Genomic DNA, 19,624 nt, shown 5'->3' on the forward strand with positions numbered 1-19,624 from the left:
GACACAAGGTCAGGCCAGGGGTTAAATGGGCTGTGTTGGTCCTTGAAAAGCCCTCAGAATGGCTCATTGTCCAGAGGCCGGGGGGGTAGAGGGCACACAGTGAGAGGTGAACCAAAGGCAGCGCCATGCTGGCCCCCAAGCCATAGGAGTCCTCGGTGTGACCCGTATGGGTAGCCGCAGCCACGTTTCATCTTTTGTGCTGTGTAATTTGGAAGGGTCATGAAGATAAGCAGAAAGTTGACCACTGCTGTAAGTGTTGGTGGTCTGTCTTGCACAGCAGCGTCAACGTGTGCAGAGGCTAGTGACATCGAAGGACTTGTGAAAATAGATGGACGTTGTCTTTAGGCTCACTACGCCCTATGTATCAGACATAACAAGAGGATAACTAACATTCCTGACTGCTTCGTGCCTGAGTGACAGGCTGATCAGCCCAAGATAAAACATGCAATATGACCTCTTGTAAACAGGATGGGACCATACACATGGTCCCATCCTGTTCAATTTTATTCTGGCTCCCCATGTGATTCTGTTTTTCTTCTCCAGTATGTGATAATACATATACACGTATCACCTGTATGTTTCATTATCCTCTACTCCTATTATCAATATACTACTGAGGAAACATACAGTGCTGAATGAACTTAATTTTACTAAAGAAAACCTTAGAGAATTGTCAAGTGCAATTTTCTGCATTTTTGTGCTATTTTCTAAGAAGACCTGTGCTCATCCACACTGGACACACCGCACCCTGACAGTGCAGTCATTCATTTGTCTCTTACCTGAGCTCCCTGCTGTGCTGCTGCTGTAAATCACGATTCTGCTGAAGCTGAGCCTGGCAGAACGTTAGGAAGCCGCCTGAGGCCAAGCTGACCTGCTGAACAGCAGGAGGCGACAGAGAAGAATCTGTCTGCTGGCCATCGATGGGCCAGGGGCTCAGGCCAGGCACTGCTTTCTGTAGAGTGGACCTGAAAAGGAGAGCAAACCGGATCAAGTATCAGTGGTCATTGAGGCCACATTTTAATGGCCTGTAATTTTTTTAGCTACTGTAATATGCAAAAAGGTCTGAAAGGAAAATGAAAATTTTCAGCCAAGAACTGTATTTTGGTATAATTCTCCAATTTGCACACACAAGACAAAACATCGAAGAAGAAATGATTTCAGAATGAGACTCATGTTTGACAGTTCTGTCAGGTCTAAGAGATAAGACACAAAGCTCTGTTGATACTGAGGGGTTAGAGCAGCGACTCTCTGATTAGCTTGACAGGCAGAGTTTGAGGAAGCCAAACGTACTAGATGCTGCTCTGTATGCTGAGTGCACTCTGTCCTCTGGAATAACTAAGCTAATCTATTTATACTGATTTGGTGAACTTTCTGTACCTTATCCATTGGTATTAATTCTGCACACTTGCATTACAATTAGAATACACTGTGAGACAGTTGATGGAATTATTTACTTTTTATTGTTCTTGTAGTAAGGCAGCTTCTTTGGATAAAAACTCTACCAAATAGCATGTGTTTGATAGCATCAGCTTTCGAAATGGAAGGGAGCCCTGAATGGCTATGAGTCTGGGGGAGAGGTAACTGCTGCCTGGGGCTAAGGATGTACAAGCAGAGGAATCCCAACTATCTGCCAGAGAAACAGACTCGGAGCGTCCACCAGCAGAGGCCAAATGTGGTCTGTGTTCAGTGGGAAAATGTGGAGCTGGAAACTCTACAGGACACAAGGGAACAGCAACAATAAAATCTGTAAAAATACAAGCCTTCAGGCTATGAAGTCGATTTTTTAAAACATTTTGAACAACTGGCTTTTTCAAACTTGATTCCCAGAGCACCGTACGGTTTTAAACCTCGTCTATCACGTCACTGGAGGACAATAAAACGTGTAGAGGGCGATCTTTTCATTTCACCAGCTCATGATATGTGTTTTTGTGAATATCTGAGTATTTATTAATACTGTACCTCTTTACAAGTTTACAAGTCTTTACTCTGATCCTATATGGATTGTGAACCCTTTACTTGGGGCCCTTGCAGAGGATTTCAACCCATGTAAGTGTTCATACTGCACACTGATAGCATGCAGAGTTTTCTCAACCCTTCTGCCACCCTGAGACAAAGACATGACCGCAAAGGACAGGATCTATGTACTGTCAGAGGGATGCGGTTTTGATGTAGCCCACTTGGTCTCTCTGATACAGATCAGGATTAGATTCCAACCCTTTGGGCATGTCGTCTGGCTGGCTGTCTTCAAATGAAGCTCCAAACCCAAATACGACCTTTTGATCGTCGCATGAGCTCATTGAGGTGGGGATGTAATTCAATTCAGGAATGGACGCCACTTGGACACACTTGGGAGGACACAGAGCAGATTTATGCACAAAACAGGTCGGTGTCGATCAGTTTTGGATGTTTACAGTGGATGATTCTCATTAGAGAACTGGGGAAACTGAGCTTTGCTGGTTTCAGAAAGACGACTCTCTCTGTTCTGTGATAACCTCTGCACTGCTCTCAGCAATTCCAATTATCAGCTTGAAGTAAAATGTATTTTTTCCTCTTGGAGTAAACTGAAGCAAAAATTCAAAATCTTTTTCAAAATTAAGACAGGAGCTTCACAATTTAAATGCTATGAATCTCTTTCACTCCTTCCAGCTACATCTACGTTGACTATACTTGGACTTCAACCTGAACCTTTCCTAAATTGATATAAATTTCATCCTCCTCTCTGAGGGAAACACTGTTCTTTGCTCACATTCCTTTATCCTCCTTCTCCAGCCCGTATGAGCACAAGTCCGTATTTCATTTAGTGATGACTTCCTCCAAAACACATGCTCTTCAAGTGGCCCTGATTAATCAGGCACAGTGTTTTCTTCTTCCACGTCTCCTGGATCAGGCGCTGCCCACAGGGAGTGTAATTCTTAGCGCTTTCCTTTTGGTGCTTTAATTTAACCCGTGTTATCACTGGCTCTAGATGAAAGGGCCGGGGCATGAGAGTGGAAATACAGAGGGTTAACTCCCCTGTTGGCATTGGGGGTTAGTTAAAGTTCAATTAAATATTAAGGTAATGTTTCAGTTGAGGCTTAATATGGGTAACCCATGTTTTTAGAGCTTTTGGACAGAGAAAAACCCACAAAACAGTCCAAATAAAAAATTGGAAATTTTTGGTTAGAACTCTCACAATTATTGAACTAAATGTCCAAGAGTATGTTAAGGCAGGAATATTTACAGTAAGCAACTCAGCTTTTCTCAGTTATGGTGTTGATGGTTTAAAGGTGCAGAAACGACAGATGAAACTCCCTCAACACAAAAGTGTAAATGCACTTAGCTAAACAACCCAGAGAAGAATTTTCTACAACTGAAACATTCAGGGATATTTGGGGAAAGCGAAGTATAGTTTTTCATATTTTGGACATTAAGCTGAACTCAGTGGGTGTGAGTAGCTCTGAGAAGCCAAACTACTTGACAAACTTTAAACAGCTGACATAATCACTCATCGCAGGCCAATAGAAGCATACGCGGTCATTGCATATTTTTCATATAAACTCACTGCAACTGTCTTAACGTCAGTAAAATATTTAAGCACGATAAGTGAATAAGCAAATTGACACTGAAAAGATAATTGATTTTTCTGTTGTATCAATATTTTGGGAATTACGAGCACTTTGTGCGACGTGCGTACACACAGGTGTTGGTGGCACGTTGCGGTAATCTAATAGCGGATGCGGATCACGGTGCTAATCCTGGGAACCGAACAGGAAGGCCTGCGTTCTGCTGGAATGTTTAGACTACCTGAGCCAACAGAGCAAATCTGTGATAGAGAAATACTGGCTTTTCGCTGGTATGTTCCTTTGAACATCCATCACTGCGAGTGATATTTCAGAGCAAAGGAAGCTGAAAGTGAAACCTTTATCCAAAGAATTTCCAGAAAGAACTGCGGAAATTTCTAATTACAGTATCTTGATTTGAAACTGTGTAGCAGATACTGCAGGAGAGATGGTGCTAAAGACAGAGGAGAACAGCCATTTAGAAAATTAGAGACTTACAGAGTAGTGAGCACATTTAAATCAGCTTAATACAATAGACCTGCCTTATTGAGTCTACAAGCAGATGTATGCAGATTAGAAAATAATATATTCAGAGCCAAGAAAAGAGTTCAGTCTCCTCCATCAAGCCCTTGCCATACCTCCAGCCACTCTCCTGCTGAAGAGGATTCCCTGTCAGGTGGACCTGTTGCAGGAACTGACATCCCTCCAGACTCTGACACACGTTCTGGAGCTCTGGAGGAGAAGTGAAATCACAAGTTCATCTCGTCAGGGTCTGTTTTTCAGTAAAAAACGCTTTAAACAGTGTCTCATCTAGGCTCGCAGAGCCATACCAGCTGCATGAAATAGGAATAGATGTGTCCCAGAGACTTGTGAACTCACTGTGTCCGTCTTGTGTCTCTCGAGTCATACAGCGTGACAGCAGACCGCGTCACGCAGATGAGATGTGCATGTAAATGTATAACTATTGTAATCTCTTTTGCTTTGCGGGAGTAAAGGAGTGGAAGGAGAGGGACTGTGAAGGACTGTGAGTGTGCAGATGGAATGAGACGAGCGCTGTTAAACGGCTCAATTCTAAATGTGCAAGTGTCCCACTGTAGTAGTAAGACTAATACTAATCTTAACTACTAATCAAAAACTAATTTACAAAATGCTTCACACAGACCACTCTGTGATGCCTTTACCATGAGGAAATCTAGACAATAAAGACAACACGTTACCTGACATGCAGTTGAATCGAAGATCCAGATTTGCAAGCGACACACAATCAGACATGGAGGGCAGCTGAGTAATTCTAGGAAATACAGAAACACATTATAACCTTTAGAAGGTACACTGCCTCTTAAAGGCACAGTTCAGCTAATTAGCAAAAATACATATTTTTATGAGCAGCTTCATGAGGGAACTGTTTTCCTTCTATTACACCACACTGTATCATTACACAGATGGAAACATGCATATGAGTAGATGATACAAAAAGTGTAGTGATACAAAAAGAAAACAGTTCCTTCAACAAACTGATCACAACAAGTTATTTGATTTGTCTTGAGGAAGGTCATAAAACTCTGATAAACAGCCTTACAGGTAAAAGGGAAAATATGTATATTTGATTTTTGGGCAAACTGTCCCTTTAAACTAACATTCACGTCATTGCTAAACTTTCTAAAATAATGTAATCTGCTAGGTTGCATGAGTCTCCTAGAAAATTAATCTAATTTAATTTTTGACATCAATTTACAAAAACAAAAAGAGAGACAAACTAAATACTGTGTGTTTTTCTCTCATTTGACTTTCAGTCACACAACAGGCCTTGTGAAAAGTGGAGGAAAGTACCTGTTCTGGGCCACAGAGAGATGTTGCATGAGGGGAAGCCAGCAAGCAGTGAGGCCCTGCAGGGAGGAGATGCTGTTGTCGTCCAGATACAGCTCTCTGAGGAGGACCTGGTTGTTCAGACTGGGGGGCTGATGGACAAACAGGGTGAAGTCGACAGCCTAACACTGGGAAAACTGTGGGGTTAGACTAACTTTACTTGGCTGCTGCTGCTGCTGCTGGTCCATAGATGCCTAAATGACCCCATCCATCACTGTCAGTTACTTTAGTCCTGTTGTGTTTATAGTCATCTGTGTTAAACTCTGCCTTAGGGAATACTAAAGTTGTATGTGTCATCAAACTCATTGCTTTTGTTTGTAAGTGCTTTTATTTTTGTGGGCCGACTCTGTTGCATCTCCCTTGTAGTTCAAATGAAGCCTGTGTGACTCATAAATTCAAGAATGCACTTCCTGCTTCAGTCTGACATCTGTGAGTCCTGCAGGTCAAAGTTCATGTTCGTTCAACTTGTAAATTTGCACTGTCCACAAATAGAAACAGTGTGAGCACATTGTTTTTGCTCTCGTTTTCGCAGGGCTGTTCAACGATCTGCTCAAGGTGATGATGTGATTCTCCACCTTAGCTTACTCTTATGAGTTGCTGAGTTAAATAAATCATACATACTTGTAACACTTTCAAGCTTTTATTATGAGGGTTTTAAACCCATCCAGGATTTTTTTTATACCACTTATGCTTTACAAACCTAATATCTGTAAGAAATCATTTTTTTGGTTTTTGATTTTAAAAAAACAATAAATGGAACATTATGTTAGATTATTGTTTCTGCATAAGCATAACAAAATGAAAATGTTTTTTGCCAATTTTCCATGGGAATCCTTACAAATTATTTATATCCCTGCAAGATGAAAACAGAATGATATGAGACTAATTCATTAAAACGTGTTGAGTATCCACCCATCATCCAAATCATTTTCTACACAGATCTCACAAAAACTGAACAGTGACATCACAACAGGTGATCAGCTGGACATTTTTCATTTACCTCAGTAAGGCTGTTGGCTCTCAGATCCAGCGTGCTGAGCAGAGCACTGTTCTCCAGACCCTCCACGCTTGCCAGGTGGTTGTGTGAGCAGTTCAGGTGGAGGAGAGTGTACACGTCCCTCAGTCCTTTGGTGCTGATCAGCTGGTTGTGATCCATTGACAACCTCTGCAGTCTCCTCACAGACTCCAGACCAGCTAGTGATGAGATGTAAAAGAGTTTGTCCCTCATTCAGATTGGACAGTACACTGTCAGTCTGTGTATCAGCAGAAGCATGTCACAAAAGAGACCATCCAAAAGCCCTCTCCTCTCTATATATAATGAGTTCATGGGTTACAGTAGCTGAATGTACAACCCAATGTGTTTAACCTCTTGCCTCTAACCTCTGACCAATATCTTCATATGACTTCAGCCTCAGGACTCAAGCTGGCTTCAGTGTATAAATCACTTGTCAGTGTAGTAAAGTAACTGAAGAACAGGGCTAAAAGGAGGGGAGATGCTGCCCTCGTGTGGCGTATTGCAGACTTGTCAGAGGTTCAGGCTCATCAAGTCTCAAACATCTTCAGCTGCTACATACGCAGAACAATCAGTCAAACCTCAAACACCTGGAGACCTCACGTGTAACACAATCACATTTATTTTCCAGTTCTCACCGATGCGGGTGATGGAGTTGTGCGACAGGTCTAGAACATCCAAGTTTTCAGCACCAGCTAAACCGTGGATGGATGCCAGCTTGTTGCGGCTGAGCTGAAGAACTCGTAAACTAGTCATATTTTCGCAGTCGATAAATGAGATGTCATTTTCCTGTATGAAACACATGAAGATCTTAGCACATAACATTTTAAAAACACTGCACTATCCAACGGCACAAAATAAAGGTCATTACAACTTTGGTTTGATTAATGTCCCTTGAAAAGGGGCAAAAACAAGACAAACTATAACCATATAGTGACTGAATATCCACCTGTGCATCGATGTGGCAGAGCTGTGGTAACTGGCTGATGCCTTCCAGGGATTTGAGGCCACAGCGTCTGAGGCTGAGAGACTGAAGTTTAGTACACTGAGCAAGCGTGGATAAGCTACAGGCGGGCAAGTCCTCCAGGGTCACTGTGGTCACCTGAAAGGGAGGCAAAGACACTTAAGGGCCCAGCAGTTTTTCAGCGTCAAAATGACCAGACACATGTCAGCTTCCTGGCTGAGCACTGGCACAAAGGTTACCTCATGCAGGGATCTCCAGCCTGTGGAGCGAAGCAGAGATTCTGGGCAGAGAGGCAGCAGACTGCTGGCCTCAGCAGGCCTCCGTGGCCCTCTCCGACTTCGGACGCATCCTTTCTGCTTCCTCCTGTTCTGGAGGGAGAGTTTGGACCACGAGGTGCAGTCCTTCATCCATGACAGCCTCTTCTGCTCTGTGTGCTCTGGGAGGCACATGGCCAAAAAAACAGTCACAGTGGAAAGCTTGGCTACTTGATTTTCGCATTCCACCGTCTGACTGATGCTCTTCTTCTGCTGCTGTGGTGTGGCTTCAGTGCTGGTGGAGCAGACTGCAGACTCACTGAGGTTTGTTGAGGTCCTGGTGGTGCCGTCTTCCACTTGTGAGAAGTTTACTGTTGTAAACATATTCTCATTTTGACCTATCGTGCTGTCGTCTGGTCTTTTCTCTTGCTCCTCATTTGCTCTTACCTCCTGATCCTGCACCACATTCTTTTTGCTCTCCTCTTTTTCTTTCAGTCCTGTTTCTTCTGCTGCTTCTTTCCTATTTTCTCCCATCTCTTCCTCAGTCTTCCTCTCTACATCTACATTTTCCTCCTCCTCTTTTCTTCTAATATCCTCCTGCTTATTTTCTTCCTCATTTTCCATTTTTGTGGTTTCAACATCATGTCCTTTAAACCCCTCATCTTCTTCGAGCCTCATTTCTTCTTCTGGTTTTCTGTAATCCTTGTCGTACCTCTGACTCTTCCTCCATTCTTCCTCTTTTGTTTTCCTTTCATGTTCCTTGTCCCTCTTCTTGTCTTCTCCAACAGGTCTTAGTTCTTCTTTCATAATTGTATTTTCCGCTTCCTGTTTTCTTATCATTTCCTCCATGTCCATCTCCTCCTCCATTTTTTTTCTATCCTTCTCCATCTTTGTTGCCTCCTCTTCCTCCTCCCTCTCTTTGGTATTATTTTCTTCCTTTTTCCTCTCCTCAAAGTTTAATTCTTCATCTACTTTTCCATGTTCTCTTTCATCCTTCTTCCACATTTCTTCCTTAATCTTTTCCTGAGCCACCTCTTTTGCATCATCAGCATCTTCCTCCTCTTTCTTTCCCTTCATCTCCTCCTGCTTCTTTCTCTCCTCACTCTCTTCAGTTGCTGCCCCCGCTTTCTCTTCTCCCCTATTTTCCTCTTCCCTCTTTTCCTTCTCCTTCTCACCTTTCTTTTGCCACTCCTCTTCCTCCTTCCTCAGGTTCATTTCTTCCTCAGTTTTTCTCTTCTCTGTCTCCATCTTGTCCACCTCCATCTTTGCCTCTCCCTCTGGCTTTTTTATTTCCTCCTCCCTTTTCCCCTTCTCCTCCTCATCCTTCTTTATCCTCTCTAGCTCTTTTTTCTTTTTCCTGTTTTCTTTCTCCTTTATCACTCTCATCTCGTTTTCCAGCTTCTTCTTTTCCAAATCTATCTTGTTTCTTTCCTCTTCTCTCTTCTTTTGCTCTCTCTCCATTCTCTTCCTTTCCGATTCCTCAATTTTCTTCTCCTCCTCTTTTTTCAGTTTCATCTCTTCCATTTTTCTCTCCTCCTCTTTCCTCCTCCTTTTCTCTTCCTCCATTCTTTTCCTCTCTGCCTCGATCTTACTTTTCTCCTCTTCCTTCCTTCTCTTCTGCTCCTCTTCCCTCATCCTCCTCTCTTCCTCCACTCGTCTCTGTAAGCTGCTGATCTGTTCCTAATTGGTAAAGACAGTCGTTACGTCAATGCAAGTTGTCACATTTAATTAGAACCAGTTAACTGCAGGAACATGAAACGGCTCAGTTGGATCAGAAATCAGGGACAGAGCGCCCACAGCCAGCGGTGGCCTCTGCAGGTTGAACATCTGGTGAACTGCTGCCTACCTGGTGAAGCAGAAACTCTTGTTCAAGTTTTTCCTGAGCTCTCTTCTCCATCAGCTCCAGTTCCCTCTGTTGGAGCTGGATAGAGAAGGCAATAATAAAAACATGAACATGACGATGACAGACATCTTAAATCTCGGGTTTTCTATTTGCTCTCATTTTTCACACAGCACACACGGCAGCATCACTGGCTGACAACTTGCTGTCTGCCTGTCAGCTATTTATCTGGCTGTCTTTAGTTAAATTCAAGAGGATTAACTTGTTCTTTTGGTTGCTCTCTCCGACTACAGTATGATATTTATTGAAAAGGTAAGAAGCCAGTAAGGCATTAACTGAAAAGATTCCATGTGATTTGTGCTGTTCACAGTATCTCATATGAACAAAAAAGATTTGAGCTACTTTGGCGTGCAGTGTGAACAGCCTTAGAAAAAGTTTATATATATATTAAGAACTATTGTTAAAGGAAATCCAGAGTGGCTCACCTTTTCTGCTTCCATTATCTTCCTCAGCTCCTCCTGGAAGTCTCTTTCAGTTTGTCTCTTTTGCTCTTCCCTCTGCCTCTCCTCACAGAGTCGTCTCTCTCGCTCTGCCTCATAGTCACTGTTTTTCTTTATCTCCTTCTCAGTCAGAGAGATCTCAAGAGTCCTCATTTCTAACGCCGACTGCCTCTCCCTCTCCGTGTATTTATTTGTTCCAGCTTCATCTGTGACAAGTGGAAGAATATACGGCCTTTGTAGCAGTTCAGCAAGAAAGGAGGAAAAAACACGCACATTGAAAACTGACTGAAATCTCATGTCCTTCCCTCCTGCAGTCTACCTTACTCACGCAGTGAGGACATACTAAAATAACGCATAATGTAGAACATATATATCATCTCACATGAATGATCTGAGCAGTACTTGGGCAGGTCAGTAGAAATACGTCATTTTCCAAGTTCTGTCGAAACTAGACTGGTGCTGAATTTACAATTTCCATTAGAGCATTTCCCTCAGCTCAAACATTACATATTTTCATGGTGCCAAAAAGCTTCCTCATCATCACAGTTATAATCATTGACAAGCACTAAATTTAAGGCCTGCCCTTGCGAAATCCATCTTCTGTTCAAAAGGTGGAATTATGAACATTCTCTTCATTACTGCGCCACACAACAGTCATTAGTGAGAACAAAAAAATAAATAAAAAGGAAAACAGCGACCTCTTGTGGCCAGCTGTTCGACCACCAGGTGCATGTGAGTGCATTACCAGCAAGGATTCTACAGGGCAAAGAAAAAGGAACTGAGAGTCAAGGGTTTTTAGAGAAGAGGAGGATTTAGCACCCCGCTCTGTCACATCTGCGCACTTAACATTTGGATGTCATGCAGACTCTGAATTTACATCGTGCTGTAGCTCAGACACAAGTACATACTGTGAAAGATTTTATTAACTGGCAAAACCACAATGCTCTACATGAATGGCGGTTTTAAATCACAAGTGTTGCCCAAGATGTTATGCCTTTACTAGGGAAATGTGCACATGAAAAAATATCATTTAAGGATTACTTTTATCACCCTCCAGTGTGCTACTTTTACTCTTTAGTCTTCAAACCGCTGAGGAATTCTTACTTCGCTTTTTGAAATCTCTACTGTACCTTCATCGTCTGGACACACTGACACATTGTGAGTGAAAAGTGCTTCTGCCTCTGTGGGTCCAGGAAGAAGGCGAGTGACCGTGGACATGTTGTTCTCCCCACTTTCTGTGTCACTGATGACCTGCACCGGGCAGAACAGAAGTTCTCAGCAGTTTTCCACAACTTGGAGACTCGTTGTATTTTGGATGTGTGAAGACAGAGAGAGAAGCTTACCTGCTCATTCAGTTTCGTCACATCCTTATCGAATTCAATAGGCAAGTACAACATGTCCTCAGTGCGATGTGATACAGTGAAGTCTGCCACACAAAGAAAACAGATATTATCAATTATCAGGCGAAACAGAATGTCTCCCAGATATCTAGAAATACAGTTAAGTAGAATAGAATAGAACAGAATGCTTTTATTGTCACTATACACATGTACAATGAGATTAAAAGCCAACTCCACAGTGCAAACAATTCAATTAAATTCAGTTTATTTATATAGCGCCAATTCACAACAAAAGTTATCTCATGACACTTTCCAATTTGAGCAGGTCTAGACCAAATTCTTTAATTAAAAATCGTTAATTAAAACAGTGTAAACATAGAATAAAGTAAGAATAAGCAATACAATATATGAATAGATATGCAGCTATTCATGATGGAATCATGAAGGTGCCAGTTTAGATGAGTAGTTTAGCAGCTAATTTAAAAACAGAAGTCCACCGCAGAGAAGCAGTTCATCTGGACAGACAGCTAGATAGACAGACAGATGACTTTATTAATCCCTTTATTAAGCTCAGTACATTCACGTCAAACAACAATATAAGAGTATGTAGAAAAAGTCCAGTTCAGTGCACACAGATCTGACCTGAGCAGATGCATTGCAGAGTCTGACTGCACTTAGCAGAAATGAGTTCCTGTGTCATTCCTTTGAGCAGCAGGGTTGAATGAGCCTGCTGTCGAAGCTGCTCTTAAACTTGTGCATTGTTTTGTTGCCATCATTCTGCCACTGACCGACTCCATAAAGAGCCTTAACACTGCATGATGTGCTTGATATTTAACATGCTGTCATACCTTCGGGTTCCTCAAGGATGAGCTTCTCACAAACTGCCGATCTGCTTTTGGAGGTTTCATAGTAACTGAGCAGAGATGGAGGAATGGCATCAAAATCCTGTTGCCAGAGTAAAATGGTAGTTAAGATAACCAAATGTGTGCTTATACAAAGCAGACACAGACACAGTGAAGCAATAACTAAGTGTTACCATGATAAAGTATCAGCCTATATGGTCACTGTAAGTAATACAGTAATTAGACTAGCAGTAGGTCAGTTAATGTGCGCAGCCTTTGGTGTTGCCAGCTTGCCTAAAATCCACCCATTGTCGTTTATCTTGTTCATTATCTTAGGGGTTACTGCTCCTTTGTGTTTGTTTTAATATGTGGCTTCCAAATTGATTTTCTGTTCTCTACTTTCACCTTTGACTTTATCGTCCCCACGGCAAATTAGACTTGAAACACAAACGCACAAATACTTGAACATTAAACACAACAGGATACATAAAAGCCGAAAGACATGATACCTCAAGCTGACAGAGGTTAAAAGAGTAAGTAGCTGCGACTAGCTAATTAGCTTGCTGTCAATATCACCTGGAAATTATTAAAAGCTTATTGGAGTGTTTTGGCCTCATTAGGAGACGATACTTACCGCCTCCTCGTGAAATGAAAGGCTCTCCATCTCTTCTTTACTTTCATCAGTGTCAGAGATGACTAAATTGTCCAGCTCCCGCATGATGGCGTCATACATCTCATTATCGTCCTCCATGATTTTAAAACGACTCGTTGGCACTTTAAGTAAACACTCAGCTAAACCATTTGGCGTCACAATGTCATATTAAGCTCTTATTATTATTATTATATTATTATTATTAACCCTAACCCTAACCCTAATATTCGTACTTATTGTGTGCTGTTTAGCCTTTCAAAGCTAATTTGACATTTACTGGCAGACAAAACAAGTCGACAAGGTCTTTTCGCGTCGCGTTGTTACTTAAGTCTCCATGGAAACCACGCTGTGAACTATGTTGCCTGGCTAGGGACAAACTGTGCAAAAGACAAAGGCCAAATTTAATAGTCCACAAATAGTGTGGCCAATTCACAATTAACAACTGACTCCCTGACTACAGCCTTCGTTTCAGTTACATCTTTACTCTTAGTTATCACTATTATCAGTTTATTCATGATAACTAAAATAGACGGTATATTGATATTTTGCTTTAATAATATGAAAGAGGCTACTGTCAGTATTTTTGTACCGTTTTTTGTTGTTTTCTGCATTGTCATCTCTACATTTGACAAAAAAGAAAAGATAAATACTGCAAAAAATATTCTAAAGTATGATTGATGTGGTTTTTGCTGGGGAAATATTTACATAATTACTGATAATGGCACCTACTCCTTATGATTCGTTAAAAATTCCAGAACATTAATATGCAAATGTTTTTCATCCCATGAGTTTAACTGCTGGACACAGGATGTCTCCTCCTGATGTGAAGTCCATTCTCAGTGTGTCTAAACTGGAGGTTTCAAGTTTCCACATTGCACTGATGTTTGCTGAATATTGGACCACGAGTGGCGTCCAAACTATTTGTGATGTCACACATCATGTGTGTAGAGAGACTTTAACTTTTAAGCAATAAATGTGCAGTATGAGACATAAGAAACATAAGAAGCAAGAGCACAAGAAGGAAAAACATAATGTTGAGTAGAGAATGACTTTAAGTATTTTATATTATATTAATATTCTCTATTGGCATTTTTCATGTGAAACAATTGTGGCAAAACTCTCATTTAAACAATATAAAACTTTCCACAGCTAGCAACAGCCTTTGGTGCAGTAAGCAATCTGAGAAGAACAAAGCTGTTTGGTTGCAGCACTGTTTCATGGACTTCTGTGGGCATTTTGGGCAGCCAGCTGCAAGGGGTCAGTGAACCTAAGACCTTGTAGGTGAGTCACAGGACAAGAAGAACAAAAAATGTGTTAAGATCTGAACAATGCACATTTTTTTCATGGCATTTCTGATCACAAAGACCGGTTCCTCTCTCCCGTGGTGAAGTCTCTGCACTCGTGCTGTACTCCAGTGGCCCACACAGGTTTTCCCATACACATTCCCGAGGGCTTTCTAAAAGGAACCCAGTCTCCTTCCTCAAAGTTTCAAAGAAGAACAGCGTGTCCTCCATCCCAAACTGTTTGCTCCGGAGACACACCAAGGCCTGTTCTCCTTTCTCGTGACGTTCCAAGGCGAAAACAAAACATCACAATGGCGCCAGTTCAGACTACTTTTTCCTTCAAAGCTCAAACATGAATTCCACAACGACAATGAAAGGCATCACAGCTACAACACTTATGTTGCCGACAGCAGAATCTTCTCAGATCCGACACAAATGTGCTTTCATAAAGGTCATTATGGGTCAAAGCATGACTTCAGTCCTGAGACTGATGGGCAGAAACAGGACACTTTGGTGCTATCCACGTTGTTGGAGTCAAACTGCCTGTCCCTTATGTTTCATTAGGTCCTCTAAGATTCATTGACCAAGTTCAATTGCTCAAAAAGGCTCCATCAGCAAGCCTTGTCCACTCCGATTAGGACCAAGCCCTTTGTCAGTGGGCAAGGTGTCCGTCGCTTTTGTCCAAGTGCACGGAACCCAGACAGCAGCCAGACAGACCCAAGCTACAGATTTATACAGCAGATTACACCAGTCAATGGCTGCTCCGGCCCAAACGCAGTAGTGGTTTGGATAGCAGCCGTGTGTTTACACTGTCAAGGGTTTTCTGTTACTCGTCTGTAGCCATTATCCTGGCAACCACTGGTCCTCTCAAGCCTATCATTTCCATTTGGGGGCTTTGACGAAGGAAGGGATTAGAGCAAAATATTACCTCCAACCTCAAACTACCCTTTGACTCCTCTGTTACTGTTAACTCTGAAAGCGCATGCTGCAAGTCAGAGATTTTTGAATGATCAGAAATTAATCATCAATACATGACAATACATGAATTATTAAATTATGCTTTTGAAATGCCGTCGTGTGTGCAGATCCCAACCACAAAATCAAAATACCTTTCAGAAACAATTTATTTTCCATGCATGAACTCCAGTTGACATTTTAAACTCCAGCACAGGAAAGTGGATGATTCTTCTCAATGCACTGAGCCAGATTATAAGCTTCTGAGAGTAAGACGACTTGTATGTAGACCTGATGGTAGTTAAAACATATTAGGCGCACGTGAGAGGGGAAATATTTAAGCGAGCTAATCCTGCACGAATGTAAGCCTAATCACTGTTGTGTTGCATTCTTGTAGTTATCCGCCGTCAAATGAAATTCTTGCCTTGTACAACCAATACTCACACATATCCAAAGACATACCTGCACCGCAGCATTGCCTTGGCCTCAGTTTGTAAAGTTCAATCAGTTCATCCTCAACACCTTCTTAACAGAGATTATCTCTCCTTAGATGGGATGACAACAGCGGTGAATCAGTTGGACTTGAACGCCGATTTGGATTGTCTTTCAAAGTTATCATTACGCTGCCAGTGTGACCTTAGCACATCTAAATCTGCTTCAAATGACTGTGGGATTACTGTAATCACAATCCCCCCTAACAAGCTGGAGACTGGGAGTAGTCTGCTCCAGGTCCAGTGACTTACAATAACAGGCCTGCTAGTTTTTATTCACAGTTCATGCTAGTTATTTGTTTTGTAATCTCAGTACGTGGTAAGAAAAATCCGAACCTTTGTCTTCTCTCAAATATCTAACAGTCACATGCTGAGAAAAGCATTTCCCCACAGCTCTGTCAGCGGTAACACTGACAACCAGGGGCGAAATGAAATGTGAGCTCTTTTGTTTAATAGATGAATACTGAACATATCTGAAGCCAAACTCACTATTTTTGTGCAGAGCCATATGCAGCCTGTGTGAAGACAACCGCTGTGTCGAGGCAATGGAGATTAACTGTGGAGGACATTTACCGCTCTGAGAATATTTGCTTACTTAGTATTTTCTCATATGGTAATATTGTAAATGAATAACAAGTAAAAAATGTGACAGTATACAGGAAATTTTTAAAATTTTAAAATACATTAACATCAACACTGATTGGTTGCTTGCTGGCAACTTCTCAGGAAGTGACAACCTTGTTTTTAGCTTGCTGACCAACAATTTATTAGTTTATCGTTTTGGCTCTGAAAAGCTTTTATATACTGTGCTGGAAGGTTTTTCATTGTGGACTTTGAATGCAGTCATGGAATTACAATAAGATTAGAACAAAAGTTGGAGTGGGTTTCACCTGCTTACCTCACGGACAGAATATATTGTATTCAAATCAAACGGCACTGCTGTCACACGCTAACGTCCGATGATTTTATTGTGATTTCCTGACTTTCATCATCCTACCATGCATGGCAACACCCACTAACACGGTGCCCGAGGGGGATAAAACAAAAGGAGGGCACCCAGCCCAGATCTGGTGTTATTGCTGTGATGTACTCTATTGGGTCCCATGACTTGTTCTTGGCCTTGTGTCACAGGACAGTTCCTGCTGCAGCTAATCCTCCCTTTGAAGAAGCATCTCCATCTCCAGCCAGCGAGCTCCAGAGGTGAGCCTGAGCCACATTACTGCCATTATGTCGTCGTAAATGAGCCCCGTGTGTGTGTGCGTGTTGAATGTCCAGGTGGACTTTGATGTCCTTGTGTGCAAGTGCTCATACAACTGGGAAGCAATTCAGTATCATCTATATACAATCATATTAAAAATTCTTACGCTGAGATATTGTGACTCATATATTTTAGGGCCAATAGACTGATATCTATTATCTAGCTACACACCTTCTTCACTATTCACTCTTACAGTTTTGGACCTGAGGAAAGAAACTGTCGCACCAGGAGGAAAATCATGCAGACAAAGGGAAATCAAACACAGGAAAGTCCGCACAGAAAAGCCCCAGCCAGTCAGTACAGTTTTCAAATCAGTCACTTTGCCACTGCGCTGCTGTGAAAAATCACCCACCTCTAAGTACTTGAGCGTGTGGAGGCAGCGTAATATGTCAGGGCTTTGCATCATCATAGCGACTAAACTACCATGCAGGTGCACTTTGTGTTCTACCAACAGGAAATCATGAGGATTTGAGTCATTTCATACCCAGTTTGTGATGGCACCGCCAGTCAAGTAATTTATTGAGATTTTACAGAATGTCTGGAGTAAATGTTTATGATAATAGTGTCCTATAACAGTGTCGCATTGTTGTGAAAGTGGTCCTATACCATGCTCTACTGCATGAATGGGCAGAAATTCCCACAGAAATGCTCCAACATCTTGTGGAAAGCCTTCCCAGAGGAGTGGAAGCCGTTACAGCTGCAAAGAGGGGGACCAACTCCACATTAATGTCTATGTATTTAGAATGGGGTCAGGTTAGGTGTCCCAGTACATTTGTCTATATGGTGTGTGTGTTTTGTTTGGGATTAAGTGAAGGACATTAACAAGAGCATCAGGAACTGCAATTGATAAACAGAAAAATAGCGACACAAGTTAAAATTCATCAACAAAAACCACAAGGCCTGAATAATCAGCACTTCCAACATCACTGCTCCTTGGACCTGTAAATCTTATAGTTCAGATGTAATGACAAGGGACCCTCGAGTCCAGCACAGGGGTTCTCAGGGGCCAATCGTGATTCTGCAGTTTAACCAAGAGAAAAACTGTTAAGGGGGAACGGAGGTTTCAGGAACTCTTCAGTGGACCAGGTCAGACCTCGGTGCAAGGACTCGTACCAACAGCTGCACCCAACACATGATGAACGGCTCAGACAAAAAGAAAAGGGACAGCATGGAAACATAGGCCAGAAAAAAAAATCCCTCGGGTGCGAGAACCACCACTCTGCAGTGACCCACAGCTAAGAACCAGGACACCCTGACTCAGACGAGACACAACATGGTGGGAGCAGATAGCATTTATCACTATCTAAAGTTTCCAGTCTTATTCCACAACTCCAGCAATCAGCACTTCTCATGGCCTCGCCGTTGTGACTCTCGTCTTCATGGGAACAAAAACGAAACTGAATTAAGGCTGTTAGTGTGATCGTCACCGTTGCCTCACCGCGGACTGTTTTCCTTTTGTTTTACCAGGCGTTTCTGGTTTTCAAAGCAGCTCCCAGACAGCACGTGAAACCTGGTTTCCCCTGGGTAAAAAACTGAGCTTTTCAAGACAATAGTGCACACACACTCACACGCACACACACTCACACACACACACACACACACACACACACACACACACTCACTCAAGGTTTGTAAGTTCAAGAGCTGCAACCATGATGTTATAAATAGTTAATCTAAATATAAATACATCATAGGATTGGATAACAGTTACAGGATGTTTCCTCTTTATGTAGGTTTAAATACAGTCTGTGATGAACACAAAAGGTATTTGTTTGCTAGTTCTGAAACTTCAAAGCTCGTCATCTCCTTCTTTACCGACTTAACTTCCATGCACGTCGTGCAATGTTCAATTTAAATGTGGACAAAATAATAGACACCCACTTACAGTGCAAAATGTCAAAATTGTCATAAAGCTTAAAATGTCACATCCATCAAACATGTTGTACTGAACTTGTAACTGGCAACTGGGTGTACAACTTTTCTTCATTTTCTTCTTAAAGGTCTAGTGTGTAGGATTTAGTGGAATCAACTAAACATCATCGACATCATAAACATCAACATCAACTAAACGTCTCATACTGCTCTTCCGAGCGTGTAGGAGGACATACAGCGTAAAAACCAGTGAAAGGACTTCTCTCAAACCAGCGCTTCGGTTTGTCCACTCCGAGCTTCTGTAGACAGCCGACAGGGCAACATGGCTGACTCAGTGGAAGAGGACCCGCCCCCTCTGCAACAATAAAAGTAACAAAAACGCAACGACTCTTCGTCAAGTGATGACACACTAATGAAAACACAGTTATGAACATCATATATTCCATTTCTGTTCATTAAATCCCCTGATCCTCCACACTGGACCTTTAATACACCAAGCATTTATGCTAAAAGGACAATATTTGCATGACATGAGAGTATTGGTGTGGTGAGTGTGAAGAATCAGGAGCAGCACTGAATCATTGATTTTCTCATTTATGTCAGTTCTGGGTGATTCCCATTGGCTGAGAGCTTGCGTCTTTGTGACACAGTGACAAGCAACACGCCTAAACTTTCCATCAGAGGTCTGAGAAGGGCAAACTCGTGACGGCTGGAAGGCATCGTGTTACCAAAGTCAGGGTCAGCCCATGAAGAATTCAACAGGTAGGCCCGGTAATCCACCATCTGTGACCGGCTCTGTGTTTACCGTCGGCAAATCAAAACAGCAGCACAGACTGGAGAACATCGAGTACCCGATGCACAGCAGTCATTTATAAATTAATTGCTTGTTTTATTCCTCTTTCAAAACAAGGGCTCAACCTAAGACATTACGGTTATTTTTTTCAAAATGCACACACA

At 42.1% G+C, this 19,624-nt stretch overlaps 2 protein-coding genes across 2 annotated transcripts in view; both read right to left on the reverse strand.

Annotated features, from left to right (window-relative positions):
• The window catches only part of lrriq1 (leucine-rich repeats and IQ motif containing 1), a 30,313-nt gene extending 21,277 nt beyond the window's left edge, over nt 1–9,036 (reverse strand). Inside the window, exons 1-8 of the mRNA XM_046394101.1 lie at nt 7,621–9,036; nt 7,367–7,519; nt 7,056–7,206; nt 6,406–6,599; nt 5,370–5,497; nt 4,757–4,830; nt 4,178–4,271; nt 780–965 (exon numbers count right to left, since the gene is read on the reverse strand). Of these exons, the coding sequence (XP_046250057.1) occupies nt 780–965; nt 4,178–4,271; nt 4,757–4,830; nt 5,370–5,497; nt 6,406–6,599; nt 7,056–7,206; nt 7,367–7,519; nt 7,621–9,021 (2,381 nt within the window). The 5' untranslated portion in view covers nt 9,022–9,036. The remainder of the gene's footprint in view (nt 1–779; nt 966–4,177; nt 4,272–4,756; nt 4,831–5,369; nt 5,498–6,405; nt 6,600–7,055; nt 7,207–7,366; nt 7,520–7,620) is intronic.
• Nucleotides 9,037–9,115: 79 nt separating this feature from the next.
• On the reverse strand, nt 9,116–13,001 carry LOC124061753 (capping protein inhibiting regulator of actin dynamics-like). Its single transcript, XM_046393970.1, has 8 exons — nt 12,792–13,001; nt 12,164–12,260; nt 11,319–11,401; nt 11,106–11,226; nt 9,961–10,181; nt 9,482–9,556; nt 9,173–9,315; nt 9,116–9,134 (listed from the first exon to the last, which is right to left on the reverse strand). The coding sequence occupies exons 1-8, from the start codon at nt 12,906–12,908 to the stop codon at nt 9,116–9,118; spliced, it is 876 nt and encodes a 291-aa protein (XP_046249926.1). The 5' UTR covers nt 12,909–13,001.
• Nucleotides 13,002–19,624: the final 6,623 nt, after the last annotated feature.

This window comes from Scatophagus argus, chromosome 7 (genome assembly GCF_020382885.2).
Source record: "Scatophagus argus isolate fScaArg1 chromosome 7, fScaArg1.pri, whole genome shotgun sequence".
NCBI classification, from domain to species: domain Eukaryota; kingdom Metazoa; phylum Chordata; class Actinopteri; family Scatophagidae; genus Scatophagus; species Scatophagus argus.